This window comes from Vicugna pacos, unplaced genomic scaffold (genome assembly GCF_048564905.1).
Source record: "Vicugna pacos unplaced genomic scaffold, VicPac4 scaffold_209, whole genome shotgun sequence".
NCBI lineage: Eukaryota > Metazoa > Chordata > Mammalia > Artiodactyla > Camelidae > Vicugna > Vicugna pacos.
In genome coordinates, this window is record NW_027328888.1 from 41,904 (window position 1) to 68,384 (window position 26,481).

At 51.3% G+C, this 26,481-nt stretch overlaps 1 protein-coding gene across 4 annotated transcripts in view; it reads right to left on the reverse strand.

The window, feature by feature from the left end:
• Window positions 1-441: 441 nt before the first annotated feature.
• The window catches only part of TSC22D3 (TSC22 domain family member 3), a 58,860-nt gene continuing 32,820 nt past the window's right edge, over window positions 442-26,481 (reverse strand). For 2 of the 4 annotated variants that reach the window (XM_031675474.2, XM_031675475.2), the window contains exons 3-4: window positions 3,137-3,188; window positions 442-1,959 (exon numbers count right to left, since the gene is read on the reverse strand). In XM_031675474.2, the coding sequence (XP_031531334.1) occupies window positions 1,729-1,959; window positions 3,137-3,188 (283 nt within the window). In that variant the 3' untranslated portion in view covers window positions 442-1,728. Of the gene's footprint in view, window positions 1,960-3,136; window positions 3,189-3,576; window positions 3,763-3,940; window positions 4,313-26,481 lie in introns of those variants that run through there. The other 2 variants (XM_072958186.1, XM_006214108.4) reach the window with 2 other exon arrangements.

The window sequence follows — 26,481 nt, forward strand, 5'->3', positions numbered from 1 at the left end:
TTTGATTCCTCACTTCTTGCTCCCTCACATGAATCTCCTGACCTCTTCTTTCAGGCCTTCTTGGGAGTACCCTTCCTCCCAAATCACCCCTCAAGCCGAAGTTGTGTGTTAGTATTCACCTTGCCTCTCACTCTGAAGCTGTTACGTGAAAGTAGGAGCAGGGCAGAGCGGGCTGGATGGAGGGTTGAGTCCCAATTCGCCATAGCAGCTGTGTGATTTTGGGCAAGTGACTTAAACTGGCTGAGTCTCAGCCTCCTCACCCATACAATGGGCATTTTGTGATGGTTATGCAAGATGGCGGCTGTAGCTCAGGCCTGCCACTCACAGGGGTGTTCAGGAACAGACGGTGAGTCAGAGAAATGGCGCCTCTGACCACAGGAGGGGCCCCTACCACCCACTCCCATTTAAATGCAGTCAGACACCAGGTTTATTTTTAGAAAAAAAAAAAGAGCAAAGTTTATTGAAATTTCAGGCTACATTTGAAAAATCAAAATCCAAATCCTGGAGACATAACATCAGGATAAGGTGTCAGAAAGTGGAAAGTGTTCACTGCCACAGAACTCCTTCGAGACAAGCTCCCTGAGCACATCACCCAGGCACTGTCCGGTCAAAGCCATTCCCTTGTCCATCCCTGGTCCACAAGAGGACCCCAGCAAGCAAAGTGTTCTGTTCACTTGAAAGTTTTCCACAAATATTTTATAAAAAAAGAAGTTTTTGAATGACAATGTGAAGGCCCAACTGATCTTCTTTCAACCCCATTCTATGTAGTCAGCACCAGTGAATGGTGGGTTTGGCATTCAAAAGAGGACCTCACACGTCTTCAGGGGACAGATGGGGCAAGGGTTGCAGCAGCGAGGCATTCAGAGGCTGGCCCCCTCCCTGCCTTTACTCTTTAGTTTTACTTAATCTAGAGGACAAACTGGATCAACTTGGTAACTGAACACAGTCAAGGAATTAGCCTTAAGAGATAAGGGACCTGTCAATACTCCCAAAGCTGGTTAGGCCCTTCAACACGTAGGTGTATGTGTATATGAATACATCGCTACACTAAGTTACAGATCTAGCCCTATGGGTATATATACGCATGTATGGCTATATAGAAAAACTATGCCAATACTAACCAAACAGAACTTTGTAAGCGGTCATCCCAAAGCCGTAATCCCACACTGGGCTGTGCACAAAGCCATGCATTACACCATATTAACCGACAGAAGGCTGACTTGGCTCAATCTCTCCCAACTGTGGCCCTCCCTGCCTTGGCCAGGCAGGGGAGAAGAGAGAGGCTGCCTCTGCTTAACACACAAGTGGCTTCTTCATAGGAACAGTCGTTGTCAGGTGAAGCTCTTGAAGATGTCCATGGAAATGAAAAAACAGACCCCTTATACTTTCTGGAGCAAACTGGTGGCCCGACTGAAACTACTCTTCTCCTTTGCCAGTTGCAGCTAAGTTGCCCAGGCCCTGGGAGCCCCCAGGGCGCTGTGGCGTTAGAGGCTCACTGGCTTGGGGTGACGAGGCCCCATGCAACTCAGCCTCCAGAGACCTGCTCTTTGTCAGGGGTCTGTCACTGGAGTGGACCCAGGTGGCCATGTCCTTGGGACATCTCTTGGCACCAGCTATGCTAGGTGTAAAGTTCTCCACGTGAGATGACGCTTGGGGAGCCAAAAACAAACTGGAAAGAACTAGGTAGAACAAGTTTAGTGGCTCTGCCCACCCTGAGGACAGAGCCACTTACACCGCAGAACCACCTGGGGCCTCGGGTGCTTCTGGGGTTTCGGGAGCTGGCTCCTCGGGGCTCAGACGGGACTGGAACTTCTCCAGCTGCTCTGGGCTCGCCAGGGTCTTCAAGAGAGTGTTCTCACGCTCCAGCTGGGAGTTCTTCTCCACCAGCTCCCGGATCTGCTCCTTCAGGATCTCCACCTCCTCTCTCACAGCATACATCAGATGATTCTTCACCAGATCCTGTCCCAGGAGAGGTCACCACAAAGACATCTGTCACCCACCTCAGGCCCTCTGCAGCACCTTCCCTGGCCCTCAGGGTGCCGGCGCTGTCCCCCATGCAGCCGACCTCCAGTTTTCTCTCAGTAGCCCCTCAGCACGCTGGCCCCGTGGCCCTGGTCCTCCTACCCCTTTCCCTGAAACACTTAAAACCTCGCTTCAGAAGAGCTGCATGATCAGGGCCATGTCTGAGTCAGGAGCCCAGCTGCAAACTACATAGGATTTCCCTTTGTGAATTTCTAATGACATTCAAAGCTGGCCACTTCCAAAGCCTTTTGGGTGAGACTTCTGCTGCTTGGCGGTGGTTTGCTATATCCCCGTTTCCACATAAGGTCCTGCTGCTGGCCTAGATCCCAGGGCACACCTGCAATGCACCCCATACCGTTTGTCTGCTTTACACATCTTCACCGAGAGAATTTAATGGGCTATTTTGGAGCCTCCTCCTCTCCACATGACCCAGCATACTGAGTTGCAGCTGTCCTGCAGCCTGGCAGGACAGGACACTAGCCCTGGGGGAAGGTACAGGATGGCTGCATCTTCTCCGAATTCGGATGACTGCACTGGGGGGCAGGGAACTATGTCATTAGGCTCCAGGACACAATAAAGTGGTTGCTAACTGCTGGATGCTCCAATCCCTGCAGCCATTTTGGCTGCTTGGTGGAGTATGACCTCTACCTGGTAAGGAGACGGAGAAGGGGTGGGGTGCTTTGTTTCCTGTTTCCTCCCAACTCCTGACCCCAGCCCAGGCTCTGCAGAGGCACTGCAGTGCGGTTGCATCCAATGAGCTCTGGCCCCTGCCAACTGCGGGATGCAGACAGAGGTTTGCAAGTGTCTGAGCTCCCTGCCCTGCCACTGGCCAGGCCGGGAGCGGGGTGGGGGCGGGGGCAGAGGTTGCTGCAAAGCCCCGGGATGGGAGAGGGAGGAGGAAAGGAGAGGGCTCAGCAAGGGTGGACTGGAAATGTCCTAAAAGGTGTCATTCTGACGGGACTCCACTTAAAGGCCTCTAAAGGGATAGAAGCAGGCTGTCTGCTTCCTCCAGCTCTTGGCTAAAGGCTTTTGCACCCACCCGCTCACTCCTACCCTGAGCTACGGAAGCAAAAGCCAGGTCTGGGGATGGGAATGACGCAGTGATGCCACTCACCATGGCCTGCTCGATCTTGTTGTCTATGGCCACCACGCTGGCTCCGGAGGCACTGCCAAGACAAAAAGCAAAGCGACCGCGTTACCCACTTGGTTCCACTCTGAGTACCTGGCAGCTGTGGCCAAAGTCCTCCATCTGCCCCAGCTCTTCCTCTCTCCCGCCTCACGGGCTCAGAGTTCCCGGCACTTTGTCCTCAGGTCCCTCTCTGGCCCCTGCAGGAAGCTGCACCTCCCCACCCAGGCTGGCTCCTCGCCGCCGCCACAGCCGCCCGCCGCGGCGGCCACTGCCGCCCAGAGCTCCGCGTGGAGCAGCGCGCGGGTCCCGGGGCGCACGGGCCAGCGTGGCCTGCTCGGCGACAAACAATGGGGGCGCGCGGCCCAGGGAGTCCCCCGCCGCCGGCCCATTCCGGCGCCAGCCCAGAAGGTCCCGGGCAAACCTACCGGGCTCCGAAGCTAGCTAGGAATTCCTTCTTGGCTCGGAAGCTTCCGGCCTGCTCCCCAGAGGCGCACGGCGCGCAGCCAGCCCCCTGCCCAGCCCGGCCCCGCCGCCCCTCTGCCTCTGGCTGCCTCCGCCTCGGGCTGCGGCAGCTCGTTCTTACGGCGCAGCGGCCGCAGGGACGCTCCGACGGCGGATCCCAGAGCGGCGGTGACCCCCCCTCCCCTCCCTGCGTCCCCTACCCCCGCCCCTTCCCAGGATGCTGCACCGCGGGGAACGGGGACCGGCGGCGCACGGCTCGCTCGGAGATCCCGCTCGCAGCCCAGCCCCCGCCGGCGCCCGGGCTCGGCTGCTGTGGCCGGTGGTTACCTGTTATCCAGCTTAACGGAAACCACATCCCCTCCAAGCAGGGAAGAGAAGAAGGAGATGTTGAAATTGTGCAGCTGATAGACCGCCACCTCCATGGGGGTCTGATACATTTCGGTGTTCATGGCTCGGTCTGCCGGGGAGCTCTGGCCGGGCTGCGGGCTGGGCTGGGCGGGCTGGGCGGCCGCCGGCTGCTGGCGCGCTCCACCGGGCTGGGCTCTGCGCGTCGGGCCCTGGGGCTAGGAGGGGGGCGAAGGCTGCCGAGCGGACCCCAAGCCGGGCGGGCGTTCCAGAGTTGAAGGGAAGTGACTCGAGGGGTGTCACCTAGTGTGTCACAAACTCCACAGCCGCCGGTCCAACCCAGACTCGGAGATATTTCGGCTCCTTCTTCTTTATATAGGAGGAGCCGGCTGCGTCACATGGCGTCAGGGGCCATGCAAATGAGTCCTGTACCGGGCTTTGTGGCCCAGTTAAACCACATCCCCTCCCTGAACCTTAGGCTGGGACTGTAAACAGTTCAGCACTTTCCTATGCCAACTGGCATCTCCAAAGAGGGCTCTGGAGATCGGTGAAAACCAAACTGGAGCTGATTTCTTGGAGAAAGGAGAAGAACCAACGCCACAGCAGGAGGTAGGAAGCATTCAGTAGAGGGCAGCGCCCGTTTGAAAAGCTCCTCTTCAGATGTCAGCCAGCATACTCCCATGCGTTCGCCATGCTGTCACATGCCGCCCTCCCTGGACACCCACCCTCGCCATCAGGAGCCTCACTCCTTCCTACCACCTGCCTTCTCAGCCTCTCTCCTGCACACATACTTTGTCACCTGCATGCCCCCTCACCCAGCCAGCTTGCCCACTTAGCTTGCCCCCATCCCCAGCACCATCTACTCACCTCTTCCTACAGATGTAGCTGTCTGTGTACTGACACATGCACAGATCGGTGACATGCATGGACCAGTTAATTTGTACATGCCAGTGTGCATGGAGGGAGGAGAGAGCGTCCAGGAACTCGGATGAGTTGGGGAGCTTGTACATGGGAGCAGCTAGGGGCCAACAGGGTGACAGAGGGAGGTGGGGAAGAGACAGTAGGGAAGTGGGCACTGCAATGTCCACAAGATGCCAGCCCCTTTCTCTTTGGTCTCAACAACCTATTCTGCAATGCAGAATACATCATCCGGAATCTTATGTCCCTATTTTTAAAAACAAGATTTTGTTACTTTCCTATAAACAGCAAATGACAACAAAACTACAAACCAAGGCTATATACACACCATCCAGGAGAATACCCGCCTGGTGGTGGGTCTAGCCATACAGAGTTACGGAGTACTTCAGAGTCAAAGTCACAAGGGAAATGAGGTGATTGTTGCCTACTAAGAGTTACATATGTTTCCATCCAAATATACATTTTCCTTCCTTTTAGCCTCAAGCTTAAAAAAAAAAAAAAAAAAAAAAAAAGCTTGAGGTCCTTTTATGCTGCTCTTTCCTAAGTGAGGCCACCTGGTGGACAGAAGCAGAATTGCAGCCAGATGGAGCAACCTAGACGAAACAAGGGACAGGTGATGCAACTGGGAGTATTATTTACACCAATTCAGGGCCATACGGAGAACACTGGGTTCCACCACATATAAAATGGTTTGGATGAAGTTAGGGCCAGTACCCATGAATCAGTTTGTGATTCAGGCTGTGGTCCAAAGAAATACCCTAGTGCAATCACGCTATTGGAAAAGTACTGGGGCCTCTTATCAGCAAAGGTAATTATTATTTGCTTCAGGATATTTCTCCTAACCAGGTGCCTGGCACCAATACCCTGGCCAAGGCCCCAGTTAAGCCCAGTCTGAAGGCCTTAATTTCCTCCAGGCTGCCAGTGCAGTTATGTCACCGAAGAACCAACATTTTTAACAATGATGTCAGACTCCCATCGGATCCCCCCGGTGATAATATGTGCACAAGGGCCATTCTATTTGCAAAGGGCTGATAAACAGATCTGTGTAAGCGAACCTACTATATTATCCCAGGATGGAGATTTGCTTCACCCCAGTGTTTAGGTGGGAGACAATCCCAATCTCAGGACATTATGTTATCTTCAGGTCACAAGCTTTCTGAACAAGGTGTTCACACTAAGCTGCGTGTAACAGACAGAACAAAGTGCAGACTATATTTATAGTTCATCAAGAACATTAGCTGAGAAAAAAAAACCTTCTTAAATCCTGAGCTTAATTGATATTGGAATTTCCTGATATATTAATCTGCCCTCTGTGTCACACAGAGCTTTCTTGGTCCAGGAAGAGCCTCTGAGTTAACCTTTCATTGGCTTGTAAATCTTTCCTAAACTCACAATGGCTACCCACCCCAAGATTCCAAGGAAGATGATGAAAAAGGGAGAGATAAATAAGCTGGGTTGTCAGGGAAAAAAACACCACCAGGAAAACAGGGCATAAGACACAAGAAAAACCGGCTCTTTCAATGGGGACTCCCTTATATGGAGACAGAGGCATAGAAATCCAAGTAGTTTGGAGAGAGAAAAGAGGTGAAGTTTGCTAAGAAGGCTGTGTTTGAATTGTACATTAATTATACTTCAATTAGAAATAAGCTCAGTTTGAGACCCACTGACAATAACAGCTACCATTAACCGAGCTCCGGCTACGGGCCAGACGTTGTGTTGGTTGAGTCACAAACCCTGTGATGTAGGCACTGTCACTGTCATTTTACAGATGAAGAAACCAAGGGTCTGAGAAACTACCTTGCCCAAGGTGGTGCACAGCTAATAAATTATACAGCTGGGACTCCAGCCCAGGTCTTTCTGACCTAGAGACCAAGTTGGTTCTTACTACACTTACTAGTGGGGCAGGGAGTAGGTTTGTTGAATGAGTGAACCAAGGCAGTTGGGGGATGGGTTGAAGGCGCCAGGAAATTGGTAAGGAGGAAAAAAAGGTGAGGGGCAGGGGAAGTGCCTCTAGGATGCCAGCAGCGTGGAAGACTATCCAGAGTGTCCCAATGAGCTTTATAAGAAGGCTTTGCTCACCTGCATCCTTTCAAAAGGCAGCTATGCAGTCCTCAAAGAAAGCCCTCTCTGTCTAGGAAATAGGCACTATAAATCTAACCAGATGGATCCCCCAATGGACTAGGGGGATCCTAGGGTGTACAGTGTCCTAAATTAGGTATGGCGTCTTACAATAATACTCACAGTCCAGTCAAACGTCCAGTTCCTGGGGCGTCACTAACGGGCACCCTTAATTAACTTTTTTTTTCTTATTCCTGCTGTGCTCAGCTGTTAGGAGAATGAAACCAACAACAAGAAAACAAGCTCATATCAGGGATGTAAGTTAAAAAAAAGACTTTGAAAGGATGTCCCATGTTCAGTCCACACTCAACCAATCTCTTGTTCCCTTAACACCTCTAATTCATCAGGCAGCAGTGAGGAGAGCTCACTTTGAGGCCTTATGATTCTCTGTTTGTAATAATGGCTGGATCCTGGGATCCCAGGGTTTGCTAAAGGAAGATAACCAACCTAAATGTCACTTTAGAAAGATTTTCAAACAAGAAGGGGAGGGGAGGAAGGGGTAGATAGTAGAAGGAGAGGGAGAAGTTGGAGGAACCCAAAAGGTTTTCTGCTTAACCCTCGGCACACCAGGGAATTCTGCCCAGAATAGCTGCGCCAAACCTCGCAGTGAGTGGACGCTTGTGCAGGATAAGGTATCTATGATCTGATCTAACTTTTCCAAGGAAAGTGCTGATCCAGGAGGCTCTCGGGGTTCTTGTGTCCTGTGGAGGTGGACCCCAGGCAGGAAACGGTGGCCTAGGAATTCAACAGCACAGCAACCCCAACGTGTGTAAATGTTTCCAAACTCCCTTTCTTCCAACCCATGACTTACACCGTAGGCTGAACTCAGAGCCACCACAGCCACCGTGGCCACAGCGCCCAACTAATGAGCCAGGTCCTCAGCCGGCTCTCAGTTCTAGCCCTACAGCTGTGGGACTCTGTGATTAGACAGACACAGCTGACGCTCCCTCTCTCAGGGGCGCCCTGCTAGATGGAGGGTGGCATGATGAGGATGGGACAACTTCCGCCACTTCAGGCAGGCGGCCCTGAGAGCCGACTTGTTCCCTTTGACGGGGAGCAGCATCTCAGTGTTCCCAGCAGTCTGGTCCACTTCAGAAGCCAGACTCTTGAGGACCAGAGCCCTTCCTCCTTAGGGTTCCCACGGCGCAGGGGGCTGGAGACTGGGCAGCCTGGGTCACAGAGCCGGCAGACAGGATCTCAGCACGCTGCCGAGGGGTGGGTGTGGTAGGTTGGGGGTGGCGACCAGGGGGAATATCTCAGTTCCCTTTTTTTCACACTCGAAGCATTGTGTGCCACACAGCCCAAAGGTAACTATTTATAGGCCAGTCTTCCTTATTTTCTACAGGGACTGTTCCACCCCAAGATGCGGCAATGTGGCCAGCCAAACACAGAGTCCCGTGTCAGGAGAAGAGGAAAAAGACACCATGCGAGAGGTGCGGGACAGACCGCAAAGCAAACACTGAGTTAGGAGCTGGACAAGGGACTCAAAAAGGATATGAGCACTGGAGCGTGAGCACAGTTCACGGGCCGGCTGCTAAACAACCCTCCCCACTTATTCCTCCACCGCGGGCCCCCTTCCGCCTGAAGCGCTGTCGACTTCTAATTACTTACTTGTCCCTTTTTCTGAAGAGGCTGGGGGAATAAGGAGGCTGAAATGCCATCAGTGAATGTGTCCTGGCTTCACTCTTATCTTCTCTCTTCCCCTCGGGTTCCACTCCAGTGTGGGAGACTATAGACAGGAGGGCTGCTGCCACTTACGTTACTTTGGCCTCATGGAAAATCCCCAAAGTCCAGAAGAAGGGAAGCAAGAAGGAAAGACGGTGACAGACAAAGTGCCTTGTCCTCTGTGGGTCACATGAACTGCTCTGCATGGCCAAGGGCCAGAACCCCCACTTTGGAGGGCAGGAAAACAGGGAGGAGGATGCAGACACAGATGCAGAAGGCGATGGTGGGAGGGGGAGGGGTGCGGGAACCCAAGGGGAGCTGTGGCGGACAGGGAGGGGTGCTCTCTTGGAAAAGCGGCTCTAGCAACCAATATGGGCCAAACTCTGGCATCGAATGATGGCAGGAGCAATGAATTGTGCCTTTCAGCTCCCTCCCGGACAGGGTCCCATGTGAGCGTCACAAACAATCTCCCAGTGACACTAGGACAACAGGCAGAACCAAAGCCCATTTGGACAAGGCATTCCACCCCACTCACCCTCATTCAGAGAAGTCAAAAAGGGCTCTTATCAAATCGTCTTCATCACCCTAACTTTTGATGGCTGACTATGGTGGGGAGGCAGTTTGTCCTTGGCGTCTCAGCAAGACTGCAACTATTGGCAACGTTATCCAGGAATGCAGTTTAGCTCAGCGGATCTTAAATTTCATGAACCTTGTGTCAATATTTATGCTTGTCTCCCTTCCCCTTATGCCTTGCAGCTGGGAAAATTTACCTCCATAATTTTTCTAAGCTCTCTTCTCATTTTCCACCATCCCCATTATCCATCTACAAGTATGAAATAGATATTCCTGAAAAAAAAAGGAATGTTCAGTTTACCTCAGTAAATGGAATTCCCTCTTCCTCCCCACACTAGTTGCCATTATCATTCAATTCAATTCAATTCAACTCATTTCAAAGTTCATTGAACACCTTACTCAAAGTGCAAGGCACACTGCAGTGAAATTCAAACAAACAAACAAACTGGTAGTGCAAACCAATAATTGTACTTCCTTCCAGAATATCCTGAGCCTGTGTCAAACTCAGAAGTCTCTCCACTGGTTAGTTCTCAGTGAAATGTTTACTTCAGGAAAAAGCCTAGGGCTTAGGGGTGCTAGGGAGAATAGCCTGGGGTTTGGGAGAGCCATCACACCACTGCCTCAACCCTGGGTATCACTTCATTCCTTAGAATTGGGTATGTTTTTTTTTCTCCCTACCGTGTCCTTGGCTTGTGCCCATCTAGATGGGGATAATACAGCAGCCACAAAGCTTGGAGTTTCTGTGGGACCTAAGGCTCCTCTGACATGGTCAGCAGTACCAAGGTCCTTCATTCTAAGTCCCTTCCTTAAGCCCTGGGGTTTGTAAACCAAGGGAACAAAGCACAGGTCTTTGCGGGTCTCTAAGTTGCCAGTCCCTTCCTTGTGAGAAGGGAAGGGGTCTACGTTTAGCATGGGGTTGGAGGGGTCACCTCTACCTGCAAACCCCTTGGCTTTACTTCTTTGGCCAGCTCTTGGTGGTCTTATCCTTGCTCTATATTGCCCTCCCAGACCAGTGAGCATCTTCAGGCGGGCACATAACCCCCCTCCTCAAGGCCCACCTTCTGGGAATCCTGCCCCTTTGTACTCTCCCAGTGGCTAGAAAAGAAAGCAGCAAGAACATGGCAACTCTCTGTGTCTGTTCGTCGGCACCAGCCTTCCACCAGCTTCTCTGGACAAGAGAGACACTGCAGGGCCTCTCCCCAGTCCTCCTGCTCTATGGAGCAGTCCCAAGAGCCAAAAATTCCAAGCCATTTTTTTCTGGCAGTTGCCAGGGTTACTTTGAGAGGTATGTGAAGGACTTGGGACTATTGGTGATGCTTGGAAGATGAGAACCAGGAGAATCTTGCTGGGGAAGCAGAGCCAGTGGACAAGGGGCCTGTGAAGAGGCCAGGGGCTCTGAGGTGGAGCACCTTGCTCCATTGTGGGCCCCCCGCTATAGAATGGATGACCTTTGAAGTGGTCCAGGTTCCCTGGGGAACAAAACCATGGTAATAATGCCAGCCTCTTCAGGCGCCGGGGGGCTTCTGGGCCATGATGGGTAAGCATTCGGAGTCTCCCAAGGCGCTCACATTGTACGCTCGAGGCCCTCGCTTACCTCACAGTGGAGCTATTCACCCCAGGCTCACTTGAGGTAGCTCCTTGATCCTCTGTTGACTTGTGAGGAGGGGCCCTGTAGTTGCAAAGGGCCTCTGGCTCTCTAACCACCCCCCCCCCGCCCACCAACTCGGATGGAAAGAAGATAGCCCAGCTTGGGTGGGAGCAGTGGCAGGAGGGGAAGGGGACACACTACTACTCCCAGAACAGAAAGAAAGGAGAGAAACAAGGCAAGCTCCTCCCTGGGCAGCCCCCGACCCCCAAGCCATGGGAACAGTGCCAGGGAGCTGAGAAGAGTGCTGGGAGGGTTAAGGGAGGTCTCCTGCCAGGTTTGAGAAATGATGACAAGGAATACGCACACCTTATCAGGAAGAAGGAAGCACAGACTCACACACACACATTTATGCAAACACCCTTTCAGCATCTGACAGTCTAATTCCCAGAGCTAGGTAGGCAGGGGGCATCATTCAGTCTCAATCTCTGTCTCTGTCTCTTTCAGTGGATGCCAGCTTCCCTGTGACCCCAAAGGGATAGTAAGGCAATAAGACATGGCCAGATGACAAGGCAGGACACTCTAGACCAGGCCAGAGCATCACCAGCCATGACCTCTGCTCTCTCTGACGTCCAGAGCTGGCTGTGTGCTGTGCAGGGGTCATAGGTGACAGGGTCTTGGGGGAAGCTTGAAGTGGCAGTCAACTGGGTATAGGGGGAACCAGCTTCACAATGCACACCAGGAGCAGGAAGTGCTGGTGCTGCCAGGTCCATGGTTTTCAAAGATGTCAATTACACATGAAAATGAAAGAGAAAGAAAAGCACACACCATTTGTGCACAATCACATGAATGCCTAAGAAATTATCCCCACAGGCTCCTCACTAGGGAAGTTTTTTTTTTTTAATGGCAGTACCAGGGATTGAACCCAGGACCTTGTGCATGCTAAGCAGGCGCTCTACCACTGAGCTACACCCACCTGCAATGAGGACTATTCTAGGAGAGCCAGTCCTGGCACAGATACCATATATGGCTGTGACTGATGACCTGAGAAGTGTGATTTGAAGGGCACTGGGAACGAATTCCTCTCAGTCCAAGCTGTCTGCCTGGGTGGACTACCGCAGTGCCTACGAACACCACTCCCTGAGTCATACTTTTGGGTTCTAATGGAATCCTTTACACTTTGAGGAATTAGGAAAGTTTTTTCTTCCAACGCCAAAAGCCCTGGGAAAGTACCACATCCTGCCACTATTGGTTACAAATACTTAAATAAGTCTGAACTAAATTGTTGTATTGCTTTCAACAGAGTAGTGAGTGACCGATCAGCATCAGAAGATGACTAAACACACAGCAAGTAAACCTGGGGGGAAAATGGGTCCAGATGAGGTTCTTAACATCAGGATTGCCTGGAGGAGCTGGTTGAGAATATGGATATCCTGGGCTCCAGCCCTAGAAAATCTAGTGGAATACATCTGTGGCTTGGGAAGGGTATTTTCAGGAGATGTGGACACAGCTCATCTGGCCCCAGTTCATGGAACTGCTTTGGGGAACCAACGGCCTATAGGTGAGACCAAGACACACTCTACTCAGAGCTCCCATAGTGCCAGGGTCACCACGACCCACTTTGCGTGATATGCCATGATGGGGTTCAGCATATTCTAAGCCCAACATCTGTTCAGTCACCTCTTTCCCTCTCATGTTTGGCCATCTCTTTGCTTCCCACTCCTGAACACTTGATCAGAGTGTAAATGAGAGCTGCTATTAGAAGGATAACCCAAACCTGCTCAGATTTATAAATCACTCTTTGGCAAATTTGGCTTCTCCGTTATGAGAAACAGACTGCTTCTATGATACTTCACAGCTGTCGGTGGGAACTCTTGCCCTGGGAGGTTGGAAGCGTAGGGGGTGGGCACCACAGGGTGGGAGAGGAGAAGAACCCGGAGAGAGGGAGAGAATGAACTGGGAGGGGCTGATTTTTCTCTAACAGCACAGTCTGGTCAATTAACCAGCCCTACCTCCCTTCTACAAAAGCCAGCTCTCCTCCAGCCCTGTGGCTGTCACTGCCCGGTCAAACGTGGATCCATTCCGAGGTTGGCTGGAGGGCTGTGACTCATCCCCCCTCAGCAGCTTGCTGGGGCTGACTACAAAGCCTTGCCAGGATCTCTACAAACATGCCCATCCCCACCCCGATCCAAGCCTTGCGCTCCCCTGCCCCTACCATCCTCACCCATTGCTTGTGAGTCCCTCCCAGGCAAGGAGGGCACCCCTGCGGCTCACTGCCTCCCCTCTCCCAAGGGAAAGCCAAAAGGGGAATTCACTGCTCCCTGTTGTACGCATCTGGCCTGTGTTTTGGTATTTTATTTTATTTGTATGTTTAATTTATACAGCCTGCTAGGTTTGGGGCTTAAATATAAAAGGCCATGCTTCCCCCAAGGCCTGGACTTCCTGGTTGCCTGTCAGGAACAGAGTGACCCTTTTAACCTCTTGTCTTGCTCCCTGAGACAGGTAGTGTTGGGGATAGGGTTGGAAGAGCAAGCTATTTTGGGTCAAAAGCCTGGAAATTCTTAATGCCAGCCTAAAATACCATCCCCCCACCCTTCTCGACGTGAATGTTAAGTCCTGAAGCTGCCTTACCAAGTACAGACTTCTTTTAAAGGCCACTGTGAGACTGTGAGGGTAAAGCACAAAAACAGAAAATTCTAAGTGTTTGCATTGATTTTTTGAAAAACCTACTTACAGATGTCTTTGTACCACCAAGCAAAGACAGAAGGGCCCACGTCTTGGTGGGCGGAGTCTTGGCAGCGAGCAGCCTTAAAGGCCTAGAGACTGAGCAGAGCGCAGTGGACCTGCCAGGGAAAGGCTTCCTGCCAAAGCTCATACACCTTAAAAAATAAGAGGAACACTGGCCCCTATGTCCTGGGATAGAACTCTAACAGCAAAGTAACGAATCCTGGTCAACAGTTCTGACATCCTGTTATTTGCTAAAACTAATAACACCACGGAGTTTGTTGACAGAATTGCAGAAGAGCTAAAGTCAATATGGAAAGTGAGGAATGGCCAAGTAGAGACAGTTACTAGGTCAGCAGTTGAGAAAAGGGAGTTTCACAGATACTGCTTGGACATCTTGGGGCAGTGGAGCCTGAGCCCGGTTGGGAGACAATCCAGAGGCATCTATCGTGTCATCGGCTGATTTCCCTCCAACAATAGGCTTCTGCAATAATGGGCGTGGCGCATGGAGCTGAGCCCTCAGACAGAGAGCGATGACAAGAGGAATTGACAGGGACTCCCCTAGTGCGAATGCCGGGGAGGTTCTCCCTGGGGAACGCAGCTCTAGCACCCGTTCTAAATGAACTCAGTCTGCAAATCTTGAACTCCCAATTTATCCCTTCCCATCCCTTCCCTGATTCTGGTAACCATGAGTTTGTTTTCTATGTCTGTGAGTCTGTTTCTGTTCTGTAAATAAGTTCATTTGTCTTTTTTTTTTTTGATTCCACATATAAGTGATATCATATGGTCTTTTTCTTTCTCTTTCTGGCTTACTTCACTTAGAATGAAATATATATAAAATACATAAACAACAAGTTCATACTGTATAGCACAGGGAACTATATTCAATATCTTACAGCAAATTATGGTGAAAAAGAATATGAAAACGAATATATGCATGCTCATGTATGACTGAAGCATTGAGCTGCACACCAAAAATTGACACAACATTGTAAACTGACTGTACTTCAATTTAAAAAATATTTAAAAAAATAAATGAACTCAATCAAGTGGGAAAAAAAAATGTCAGGAGGCCACAGTTCTTTTCCCACATTAGCCAGCAGGCCCCCGGACCTGTTTAGAAGGCTCCTCAAGTCCCTAAGCTGCCGGCTCCTCATTCATGAAATGGAAATGATGCTTCCTTCCCCAACATACACAACACACAAGGTATATATGTTTATGGACACCCCAAAGTCTGAAAATGGAGATGATATCATTGTATTTTTTTTTGCAAACTGATGATGTCCTTGACAACAATATATATATTTGCCTATTTTTCCAGATGTGGTGGACATCCTGTAGGCGGCAGAGCTGAGTTCTCTGGGAAGTAACAAGGGCAAGGTGAATGTGATATGCTCCATGAGTAAGGGCACTTGTCCCCCAACACTGTTGGCAAAATGGCTCATCAAATGAGCAGCCCTATTGATGCTGTTTCAAAGTCTAGCATTTCTAACGTTCTGTCCAGTTCCAATTTGTCATTTCCATGGTTTCACACGTTATCAATGCTGCTTATGGGGGAGTGTAGTTTGAGGGATTGATGTTAAAATGGAATCAGCATTTCAAATTTAGTCTCCTGAAGGTCTTAGCAAGCCTTTCCTGTATAGAGGGCTTGTAACTTGCATAACGTTTTGGCCTCGAGAGCCTCTCCAATGGCACAAATAGTAATCAGCAGGACCTCTAGTCTTTCAAGCAAGACCGAAGGCACAGCCAGATTAAGACCATGACCGGAAGTGGGCAGTGCACACGGTCTCAAGTGAGCACTGATTGGCTTCCTAGACTAGAATACAAGCTCTTCGAGGGCAGGGGCTTATCTTATTCAACATGGTACCCACAGAGTCTGTGCCAGAGCCTGGCACACAGTGTCAATGTCATAAACATGTGCTTAATAAGTAAACACAAGGTCTAGATAAGTTTTTGAACTTTGTTAATGGCCCCCATGGCAAAGAACTATAGGCAAATTCATGAATTTGCCTCCTGTTAACACATTTTAATTAGGGGACAATCATTGTTGGAGAGCAACCCTGCAGTTAGAAACACGAAAGACCAATGAAAATCAAACATACTTGGGAAACCCAACCCAAACACAATTTAATTGAGTAAGTGGCCACTAATGACCTGGAACCAAGGCCTGACCTCTTCAATAAAAGGGATAATTCACCCGTGTGTGCCCTCCTGGTTCTGCACTAACGCTGGGACTTTGGTCAGTTTCCATCTTTAGCTGGAGGGGCTAGGTCAGTTGGGAACAGGGCACCCACAGGGAGTAGTAGAGGGTGATGAAGCCCGGGAGGAGGGCAGCCAAGTCTCAGCTGGCAATAACATCAAAGAGGGATTTCAGGCTAGCAAGCCTGATTCTGAGCGAGTGACAGCCATATAACTGGAACGATGTGGGGGGTGGGGTGCAGATAAAAAACCCACCCTGACTAAAACTACCCTGATGCCTGCCAACATAAAGGAAATTCTCACCCTAAAGTCACCCTGGGGTTTGAAGTCTTGAGGATCCCTGTTAAAATGAAGTCTTTCTCAGAAGGGGAACTGTTTAGTTTTTCTCAGGGACGGAACACGATGATCTGCTCAGTGTGGTCTGAATGGTGGGGGGCTTCTGAGAGAAGTGACCCAGGCGGACTGAATATAGACTCGGGGTGGGGGAGCAGTACAGCCTGGGGTAGGACCTCACAATGGGTCCTGGGTAACTGGTGGCCTTGGGCTTTCAGGGACAGGCAAATGTGCCCCAATATTCCTGGAGTTGCTGTCAAGAAACCAAACTGCCTGAGTGGGCAGCTGTAAGAGGAGCAGAGTTTATGACAAAGATTGTTTTCTCCTGCTCTTCTCGGTAAACACAAGCAAACTGTTCTGAAGAGGCTGTGAGGAGCAGCGATGTGCCCAAGCCCTACAGGGGACATTTAGCTTCAGTGTTCCCTGTCCAGGGGATCTCGTGTGTGTGCTCATCAAAGCATCCTCTCTGGAAATATCCTTCCCAGGTGCCTGCTCATCGATAAGTTGGCATAGCTGAGAAATCGACTCCCGGGCAGATTCTGTGACTGATAAGGGGTTAGTGGGTTCTTCTTCCCCGGGTTAATTTCTTTTTACCAAGAGCCTCCTGTTAACCCAAAGGAATGAGTCCAGTGGGAGAAATGCCAGACAAGAGGTCAGGTTGCCGGGGGAGCTTTCTTTGGCCATTTTCCCCCACTCTCTGTTGGCAGTTGCCTTCTCTGCCTGGGTACCAGGCGGCCCTGGCGGCAGACACAATACTCACACCAGAGCTGGCCAGGGCAGCCCTTGCCTCTCAGCACCCCACCTTCTTGCCCTTGTAAAACTGGGAACACCTCAGCCCCGGAACCCCACTCTGTCTGGACCAGGTGATGGCCAACTGCCTGATACCAAGAGCTGGGCCGATGGAGGGAGAGGCAGGGGAGTAGGCCTGGGTAGCCCCCTACCACCCCATGGCTCTGTTGTGAGGTGCTGACAGCTGGGAGAGGACCTGAAACCAGTTAGCCTGGGGCTCTCAGCCAGCAGGGTATTTTCATCTTGTTTTGACTGGGACTGTCCTCTTCTGTGTAAACACGTCCGTGTCAGGGGGAAGAAAATGTAGAACAGCTTAAAATAGGTGGGTGGAATGCATCCCACCCATGAATCACCAGCTCGGGGAATGCCCTGCAGGTGGGCCTTGCTTTAAGCAAACCTGATATATGAAAACCTCGATTAAACAAGAAGGCAGGGATGCACAGCTGTTAGGTCTTGACCTATCACTGGGAGCTCTCAAAGCCACATCTGGTCCAAATAATAACATCAGTAGCTCCCATGTACTGACTGCTTAGCCGGCACTGTGCTAAGAGCAATATATCCATTAGCCTTTTGAACCTTTCGACAGTTATGGACAGTTGACAGTGGGAACTGGGAATCGTATTATCATTAGGCCATTTTGCAGATGAGAGAACTGAGACTCAGAGAGGTTAAGTGACTTGCCTAGGGTCACTCAGCTAGTAGTGACAGAGGACAGATGTAAACACCCGGTGTGTGATTCTAAAGCTCTGGGCTGTCTCTAAGCTGGGCATTTTGCTTTGTTTTGAGATTTCCAGGCAGGGCTGCATTCTAGGCACGAAGGTCCATTCCTGATAAACCCCCTTCATCACAGCTGCAGGGGAACTGGAAAGAGGCCTTTATCAGGGTCAGGATGGGGAAGCCCCCAGGTGGGGGCTGGTTCTTTACTGACTGAAGGATTCCCATCTCAAGTCCCTGGAAGAGGGGAAGGTCTGCATTTCAATTTAGCCTTGGCAGATGTTTAAGGGCACCTACTTGACCAGACACAGGGAAGGCCCCTCCTAATTGCAGATAAGTACAAACTACTCAGACACCAGGCTGGGGAAGGGACAAAAGACTCAGTATAATCCAGTATAAGGAAAGATCAAATGTAAACATGTATTTTGAAACAAAATGTCACCGATCTCGGTGTTGGTGTCAGTTCAAGGTGGCCCCCAGGCTAAACTGTGAAGTAGGAGTCTGTCTTCAGAATCTTCCTGTTTCCTTTTCAGGTACCTTCCTCCTGCCTGTCCCCGCAGGCGATCTGTGCCCTCCTGCTGCCTTGGGTTCCATGGGGCCCCTCACTACTGTTTGGAGGCACCCTGCCCCTCTAGCAACGCCGCCTTAAGGGGACTTTTGGTCTCCATCCCCCAAATCATAAGTACCTGAACTTTGGGCCTATCCTAAAGGACAAATCAGGGAAATGTTTTTGTGTAAATGGCAGGTAATAACTTAACAGGTTTTTCCCAGATCGCAGGAGCTGTAACCCTCAGATTTCAGGCAGTGGTATAATTTTAGGCATGGGTGGGGGTGTCGGGGTGGGGAGGGAATAAGCTGGAGGTGGGGTAACAGTGAGGAGGGGTGGGTGCTTATCAGTAATCTTCAAATCTTGCCAAGTAGGCCATGTGCTACTCTGACTATAGGTTAAGTCTGGCTCTGCATAGAGGGAAAAACACTCCGCCTTTACACTCATGCTGTACCCTTTCCAGAGCATGGTGGAAAGAGCACTGGGAGAGTAGTCAGGGGACAGGTTCTGGCCTGGTTTTGCCCCTGGCTACTGGAACAATCTTGGAAAAGTCTCATAACCATTCTGGGCCCATTTCCCCTAAATGTAAAATGAGAGGATCAAGGCTGCAAATTTCTATTTGTTTAGGTGCTTATTTGATTAATGATACCCCTATTTAAACTGGGAGCTCCATGAAGCCATACACCAAGGGCCTATACCAGTGTCTGGTGCATAGTAAGTGCTCAACCGATGTAATAATTGAAGGGAGGGAGGAAGGAAGGACGGGAGGAAGAAAAGAGGGGAGGAGGGAAGGAAAGAAGGAAGGGAGGAAGGAAGAAAGGAGGGGAGGAAGGAAGAAAGGAAGGGAGGAAGGGTAGAAGTGACTTCTGAGGTTGCTGCCCATCCTAACAGTCCCAGTTTTGATGTCCTCAGATGCAGCTATTTACAGCTGTGCCTCTAAGTGAAAGGCCCAGGCCAAGGGCTGAGTGAGGCCTTCAGGCCCTTGCCCTCAGGACCAGAGGGTACCGGGGCAGCCTGCACGGCCGAGGGGCAGCCTCTGGGACCAAAGGCAGCAGGCAAGAGCCTTCAGGGGGCCCAGGAGGCTTGCAGGATGCTGGTTGGGGGGTGGCGAGGAATGTAGGAAGGGCAGGGTCGGTCAGGAGGAGTCAGAAGAGAAACTTTTACAGTTTTCTGTAAAACGGGAAGCTGAGATAACAGAGACTTGATGGGTGTCTGGGCTGAGGTAGGAAAAGTGCCGAGTTGCATGGTGACTCAAGGTCAGGCGCTGGAATGGGGCCCAGAGCTCTCAAACCTCTGCTCACCCCCTTGGGACTGGCCCCTGGCTCCAGGCCAGCTCCCTGAATAGCTCCCCCACCCCCACCTGCCCCTCCACAATGCCAGCTTCTTAGGCCAACCTGCTTCCTTGTCCAGCCGACACTGTGGCTGCCCCCTCCTCCCCCACGGCGACATGGAAGTCCTCCCTCAACCTCCCTCAGAGGATTCCGGTGCAGTCACCCATCAGAGTTATGGGAGGCAGACTTGACCCCCCTTCTCAGCATTGCCTGCATTCACCCTCTGACGCAACTCCTCATCTTCTTACGCAAAAAGGAGTAAGTTTGCCGGTGCTGCCTCCCCTCCCCTCCTCTCCTAGCACACCCTCTGCTCTCCCCTCCCCAACCTCACTCCAGGGCCAGGGTCCTCTCATAGGAACACTCCCAGGCCTTATTCTAAGGCGCTGAGATATTGTTCCATGTCCCCACTCTTTCCTCCAGCACCCTTTCACATTTTAACTAGGGGCACAATTTCAATCCCAGAGAATAAATCTTTAGGAGTGAAATTTCAGGTGTTAGTGAGAGGAGAGAGAGATTTGTGGGGCAGAGTTCTTTCCCAGAATTCCTGAGATAATGCTGTAGAGGTGGTCTCCTCCATACTCTGGATGCTCATTAGGCCAATTCTGAATTTCGCTGCCCTGGGAGTCAGGAAACCAAAGTCCTGGTCCCATCTCTGCCATAAAAAACATCTATGTGATCTTGGACAAGTCACTTAATCTTACTGAGTCCCAATTTCCTCATCTGTCAAATGGGAATAATTACTCTTGCCCTCCCCACCTTGACAGGGGTGTTATGAAATTACAGGAGACTGTGTGTGTGTGTGTGTGTGTGTGTGTATGAGAGAGAGAGACCACTTTCCAAATGGCAAGGCTCGAGACAAATACCAGGGGTTATGTCTCCCCACTGCTGTGCTTGAAGGATTCATTGGGGTTACTTGCTAGAGCCCTCTTTACAGAAATGCCAGTGTGCCTTCAGCATGCCCCTTTCCTCTCTTCCTCTCTTCCTCTCTTCCTCTCTTCCTCTCAGAGGATCTGTTTCTCCTCCAGGCCTTGGTCCTTAGCCAAATTTTGTCTCCTGTGCACCTCCGCCCTGCTTTAAGAACATCACCCACCCTGCCCGGATCCCCCTCATCACCCATCCTATCGCCCTCAGGCCTACCTGCATCATCCAAGGGCCTCTTGCCACACTATCTCCTCTGGCTGTCCAGGGCCCAGGGCCATCGGAGTGCCAAGTGACCCTGCTCTCCCAGCCCTGACCTCAGCTCATCCTCATCAAAGCTTTGAAGAGGAAGGACTCTGGGGCCGGGGTAATGACTGAACTTGACGATTTGCTACAGAGGCTGAGCACAATGCGGAACACCCAGCGTGCGCTCCAGAAACACATCATTATTTGCTTGCGCTATCTAGGGGAGATTTGGGGGTGGAGTCTGCTTTGGGGTTCCTGACAGCGCACAGAGAGGCAACTGCTCCACCTCTAGATTTGACAGGCCCTGCTCGCCCACTCTTCCCACCCATCTTGCCCTTCACCTCTCAACCCAGAAAATGGGCTGGGTTCTTTCATCTCTAGGACCTGCATACTCCAATGTGATTTCAGGCCTCCCTGGCCTAGTGCCACTGAGTTTCTCTGGTGACCCCACCTTTCCCACAGGGACGAAAGGCTGGGAGCAGTTTGGGGCACCCTCTGAATTTCCCAGCATAAGCAATCAGCTCCCTCAGAAGGCCGCACCCAAGAGTCTTCTCATTTGAGGAAACATGGGTTTCCTTCCCCAGAATTAGAGGCTCCTGGACTTTTCCTAGGGGTTGGGGAATGAAACCTAGCGCAGCTCAGCATGGATCTAATAGCTCCTGGTGTAGGAATACTAGGTGACAGCAGTCCCCTTGACTGGACCATCTCTTGGTTTGGCAAATACCGGGCAGGTTTCTCCCAGACAGTGTGCAAAGGCCCTTACTTTTATCTGAATGCCGCCTCAGGACTTCATCCCTCCTCTCCCCAAAGGAGGAAATTAGAAGCAAAAGGTGACCTTGCTAGGCCTTGCCAGGGAACTGGTGACAGGGCGGCACTGCACGGCCTCATTTTGTTGGCCCCTGCCACCTGTCTCCCTCCCTCTGCCCGCTGCTGGGTCCCCATGTTGGCAGGCAGGTCGGGAGGAGGTGGGACTCTCCAGAGAGGCCACCCAGGAAAGCTGGTCTCATAATGAAGGTGGCAAAGGTGCTCTTAGAGGCCCTGGGCTCAGCAGCTGAAGTGGTGTGAGGATTTGGGGGCCAGTGAGTGGAGAAGGAAGTTGCCAGTGCAGAGTCTAGGTCTTTGGTGGGTTGGGAGGTTGGTAGGAAAGATCACAGACTCTCACATTTATTAAACCAGTAATGGTGGGAGGAATGATGATAATAAAGGCCACCACTTATTGAAAGTTTACTATGTACCAGACACTGTGCCAAGTGCTTCTCGTGCATTATTTCATCTACTCCTCACAAAAACCCTATGTAACAAAGTATTATTATTATTTTACAGATGACAGCTAAGGAAATAGAAGCTCAGACAGGTTGTGACCAGCTCAAGCACACACAGCTGCAGCTGGTCTTTGAGGACCTAGCAGACTCTGGAACCCACCCTCTTCACACCCACTCAGCCCTCACTGTCCTGCCCCAAGCATCGGCCCTGCAGCCAAAGGGCTCGTCAGGCACTGCCAGCATGGTTCAGCCTTCCAAATCCCTGAGAGCCTCAGTAACCTGGAATTGTTTTTTCTTCACTCCACTTTTCTCCCTAAGAGGCTAACAATTCCAATCAGAGATTTAAGAGCATCCAAGGGGTAGAGCAGGGGTCACTCAAGAGTACAGGGCTCTGAATCGGGAGAGAAAACTTATGTTCCTGGCCCTGCCATGAAATTGTCATGTGACCCCCCCAGGCTGGTTGAATCCCTTCTCAGGCCCTCAGTTTCCACACCTGCCTAGACTCTAACTCTGGTCCTGGGCAGGGATCAGTGATCTATAAAATGCAAGAGTATCAAATGCTTAGTGATATGCCCTGAGCCCACTCTCCTCCGTGGAATAAGTCCTGCCAATTTGAAAGTGTCCCTGCTCCCCACTTGGGGCTTATCCTTTGGTGAGTCTGAGGTAGCACTCGCCATCCTCAACATCTGGTCCAGGACTCACTCAAGACTTCTGTGCCAGGCAGGGGCTCCTTAACCGGCATGCCTTCCAACCAAACACCCTCTCACCGAAGGTGCATCCATGTCCCTTCCAATCACTCCTTTGAGTTGACCTCACCTTGCTTCTTCCTCCCCTTCTCCTCCTCCTCCTCTCCCCAGCTCACTATTGCTCTGGGAACCCCATCCTGCTTTTCTCCTGGCAAATATATCTGACCCACATTGGCTGGCTTCCTCCTTGAACGTGCAATTCTCCCCTTTGGCCTACTTGGCATCTTTTGGCCTCTTTTTGTTGTGTTTTGTTTTCCCACATATTCAGAGAGATGGAAGGAACCCTGAGAATCAACTAGTTCAATCCCCTCCTCTTATGGGTGAGGAAACTGAAATTTGGATAGGGCAAATGACTTGCCCAGGGTGACATGGCCAGGAAGGGGCAGAGCCAATAATCCATCCCTTAGTTCTATCTGATTTGTGGGCCTCTGCACCTTTACTCTGCTCCCTTGACCTTTAGGTAAGACCTTAGCCCACCAGCCACCATCCCCCTCTCCTTCTTCAAATGCACCTAGTGTCCATGTCACACCACTGAGCACCGATTCTATTCCCTGATTGTTTCCCACGTGTATACCTAGGTTTCCCAGCGAGAATGTAGTCTGGCGGGGGGGTGGGGAGCTAACTCATTCCTCCCACTGGAATGAGGTACAAAGATGGGAAGTGACCCACCTAAGGTCACGCAGCTCTTTAGTAAACGAATTAGGAACCGGATCTCTCCCCACTACACCCCAATGCAGTGTACCTCTCTTCTCTCCCATGTTCCCCCTTCTGTACTGTACTGGGATGTTTCATTCTTGCTTCTTCTCTTCCTTATGTTCTTCTCCTCCTTCCTAACTTTTGCATTTATCACAAAACTGCTGGGTTTTGGAGCTGGGAAGGACCTCAGGGATCACTGAGTTCCACCTATCACTTCACAGATGGGAAAACTGAAACCAGGAGAGGGGAAGGCATTTGTTTGAAACCAGACAGTTAATTAGTGGCCCAGCTGGGCCCCAAGTCCAAGTCACCAACTCCAAGTTCAGTGCTCTTTCAACCACACTCTTCCTGTCTGAGCTTTTTGTCTGGAGTCCATCTTGCTTGAAAATCCCCCCTCCCTGCCATCCAGGTCCCATGAGATCTGAGAATCCTTGGGCCCAGGGTCATAGAGCATCACTGGGAAAAGGCAGAAGGAGCAGAGAGGCCTGGAACCACCCGGATCCTCCAACGTCCCACCCTGAGAGGCCCCAGCCTGGCCTTGCTGAGAGTGGTGACTATCAAGTATGTGTTGAGATAAAGCCATAGCCTCTCGGATTCTCGGTTCACGGCCTAGACAGTGGCGTCAAAGCCCGAGCCGGCTGCAAAACGAGGTCAGTTCACTGTCCTCCCAATGGAAAAATCTTGTAAAATCAATAGCACTTATAACGTCAACAGACCCAGAGACCTTTCCTCTGTTTGTTTTTTCCTTCTGGGCCGCTCTTTCTCACCCACCCTGCTGTGAAGGCATAGACAACACAGGAATCTGGCAAGCAAAGCTGTAAAGGCCAGACCACAGCTCCCAGAGCCCCTGAACCGAATGGGGAGCGGGGGGCATGTTGAGGTATGAGTGACTTGTGATGACCCCGGCCAAGACTCTTCTTGCTCCTTCAGGTAATTTCAGGTAATGCTAATCAGATCGAAGGCCCTCCCTGGTAACTGGCACCTGGTTGGGAATAATCAGAAGCTGCCCAGAGCTCCAGGGGAGATTCTGGAAGCTCAGCCCTACCCCAGCTTTGCATGCTGGGCCCTCACTAAGGAAGAGAATAACTAGAAAGCCAATTAGACAACACCATGGGGCCTTCCTGCACTGGGAAGTGTCTGAGGCCCTCAGACTGGAGTGGATGTTGGCCCTTTTCCCAGACATCCTTCCCCCCCGGCCCCAGTGGGTGTAGCCTACCTTCCCTCCACGCACACAGAGGGTGGCTGCTCTCATGCTATTATCTGCATGGGTCACAAACAGGCTTCTTCCTCCTGCCCCCAAACTACTTCAGAGCCTGAAATGTCTACAGTTAAATGCTGCCCTTCATATGAAAGTATCATGAATTAATTCCAGCCTGGAGTCATTTGGCAAATATTTACTGAGCACCTACTTTGTGTCAGACACTGGTAGCTTCTATCCACTGTGTTTTGTGCGGTTGAAGATGGCTGTGCTTCATGGGACCCCAGTGAGCACGCAGGACCAGAAAAACAGCAAATTTGTTGCTACCAGGCAGAGGAAGCTTGGGGATGAGCCATGAAGGCAGGTCCTGAGAGTAAGTGTGCACCAGAGTGTGGGTCTCTGGACATCAGTGATATTGAGGCATGGGCGCCTAGGGAGGTGACCTGGGAGGTGCCACTTCTTTACAGACTTCTAGGCCCAGAGACAAACCTCACACTTCAGAGAAGTCCTCCTGGGTAGCTGCAAGAGGTAGAGGTGAAGACAATCGCAGGGCCTCCATGGCTAAGGGACAGCTGTGTCCTCTGTCCTTGCCTGTTGGCCTCCCAAGCAAGGCAAAGGACAGGACATTTTGGAAGAAGCAATACTCTCTTTTGTGATATGTCCCCCTGGCACCTGAGTTTGGTTCCTTTGCTGGTCAAGAGGTATGCAAGGCATTTAAAGGCAGCTAGGTGGGTCTTCAGTGGAAAGTGTTTCTGGTTAAATACCCACCACAACCTCCCAAATGCATGAACTAGATTTTGCAGCTCATCTTCTCCTACGCAAGGTCTTGGCCCTGTGCCTGGTCCCCCAATCCTGCCCTCTGGGTGATCTTGCTCAAGGACTCCAAGGGAGTTGGTGGCAGGGTCTGGGAGTAGAGCCCAGGTCCCCTGGATCCTGGCCTGGCACTCTTGCCGCCAGATCCCACTGCCTCTCCCTCTCCTCTCTTGCCCTTTGTGCTCTGTCCACATCCTCTGGAGGCATGTGCCCTGACCCCACTAGCTTTCACTGGGCGAGATGTCCAACACCAGTCAGTGGTTCAGCCATATGGGGCATAGGGAGTCTGGCTGTCTGCTGCCCCTGGGGCCAAGCCCAGGTTGGGGAGGGGGAGGGCAGGCCACTTTGCTGGTCTGGGATCTGCAAAGCTGGGTCCCTAATGCAGTCTTTCTTTTTTACCAGGCGCTATACGTGTGGCCCCTAAGCTTGGCATCCCAGAGCTAGGGCCAGGTCACCGTGGGCCCCCACTCCCAGGCTTGTTGCTATGACACATGGTTCTACAAGCGCTGAGCGGCATTGTCGAGGCCGGATGCAAACGGCACGCAGCAGGGTCTAGCTGGGAGCCAGTTGGCCAGCTGACATTTCAGGGTCCAAAGAGCTTGTGTGTACTGGACAAGCTGTTTATTGTGGTCTTGGCACTGCCCAGCCCTTCAGACAGCAACAAATGCTCCCAAACTGGGAAAGGAGAGGAAATAAGGAATCAGCCGTAGCCAAAGAAGACCTGGAATCTCTTCTCTCTCACCATTTGCTCCGTGCAGCTGACATGCTGCTGGTGCCAACCATCGGAAGTAGCCCTGTGAGGGAGCTGGAGGGGGCAAGCCCCACAAACCTCCATTCGTGAAGCCCTAGATCGCAAATTGTGTACATGCCCATGTCAGCATCCTTCTGACTGCCTAGCTCTCCGAGGCTGCTGCTGAGGGAAGGCTGAGCAGTCAGAAAATAGTAGGAATGAGAAATCTTAGTGTCACAAAGCTTAAATATGCAGAAGAACTGGTACCCCAAGGCTGCCGGTTCTAGATACATGCTCACGTGCACGTGCGCAAGCACACGCACGCATCATCATCATCATCATCATCATCATCATCTTCAGGAATTTGTTGGTTTTCAACAAATCATGATAGAAATGGTCATTTCGAATCCTGGCCTGG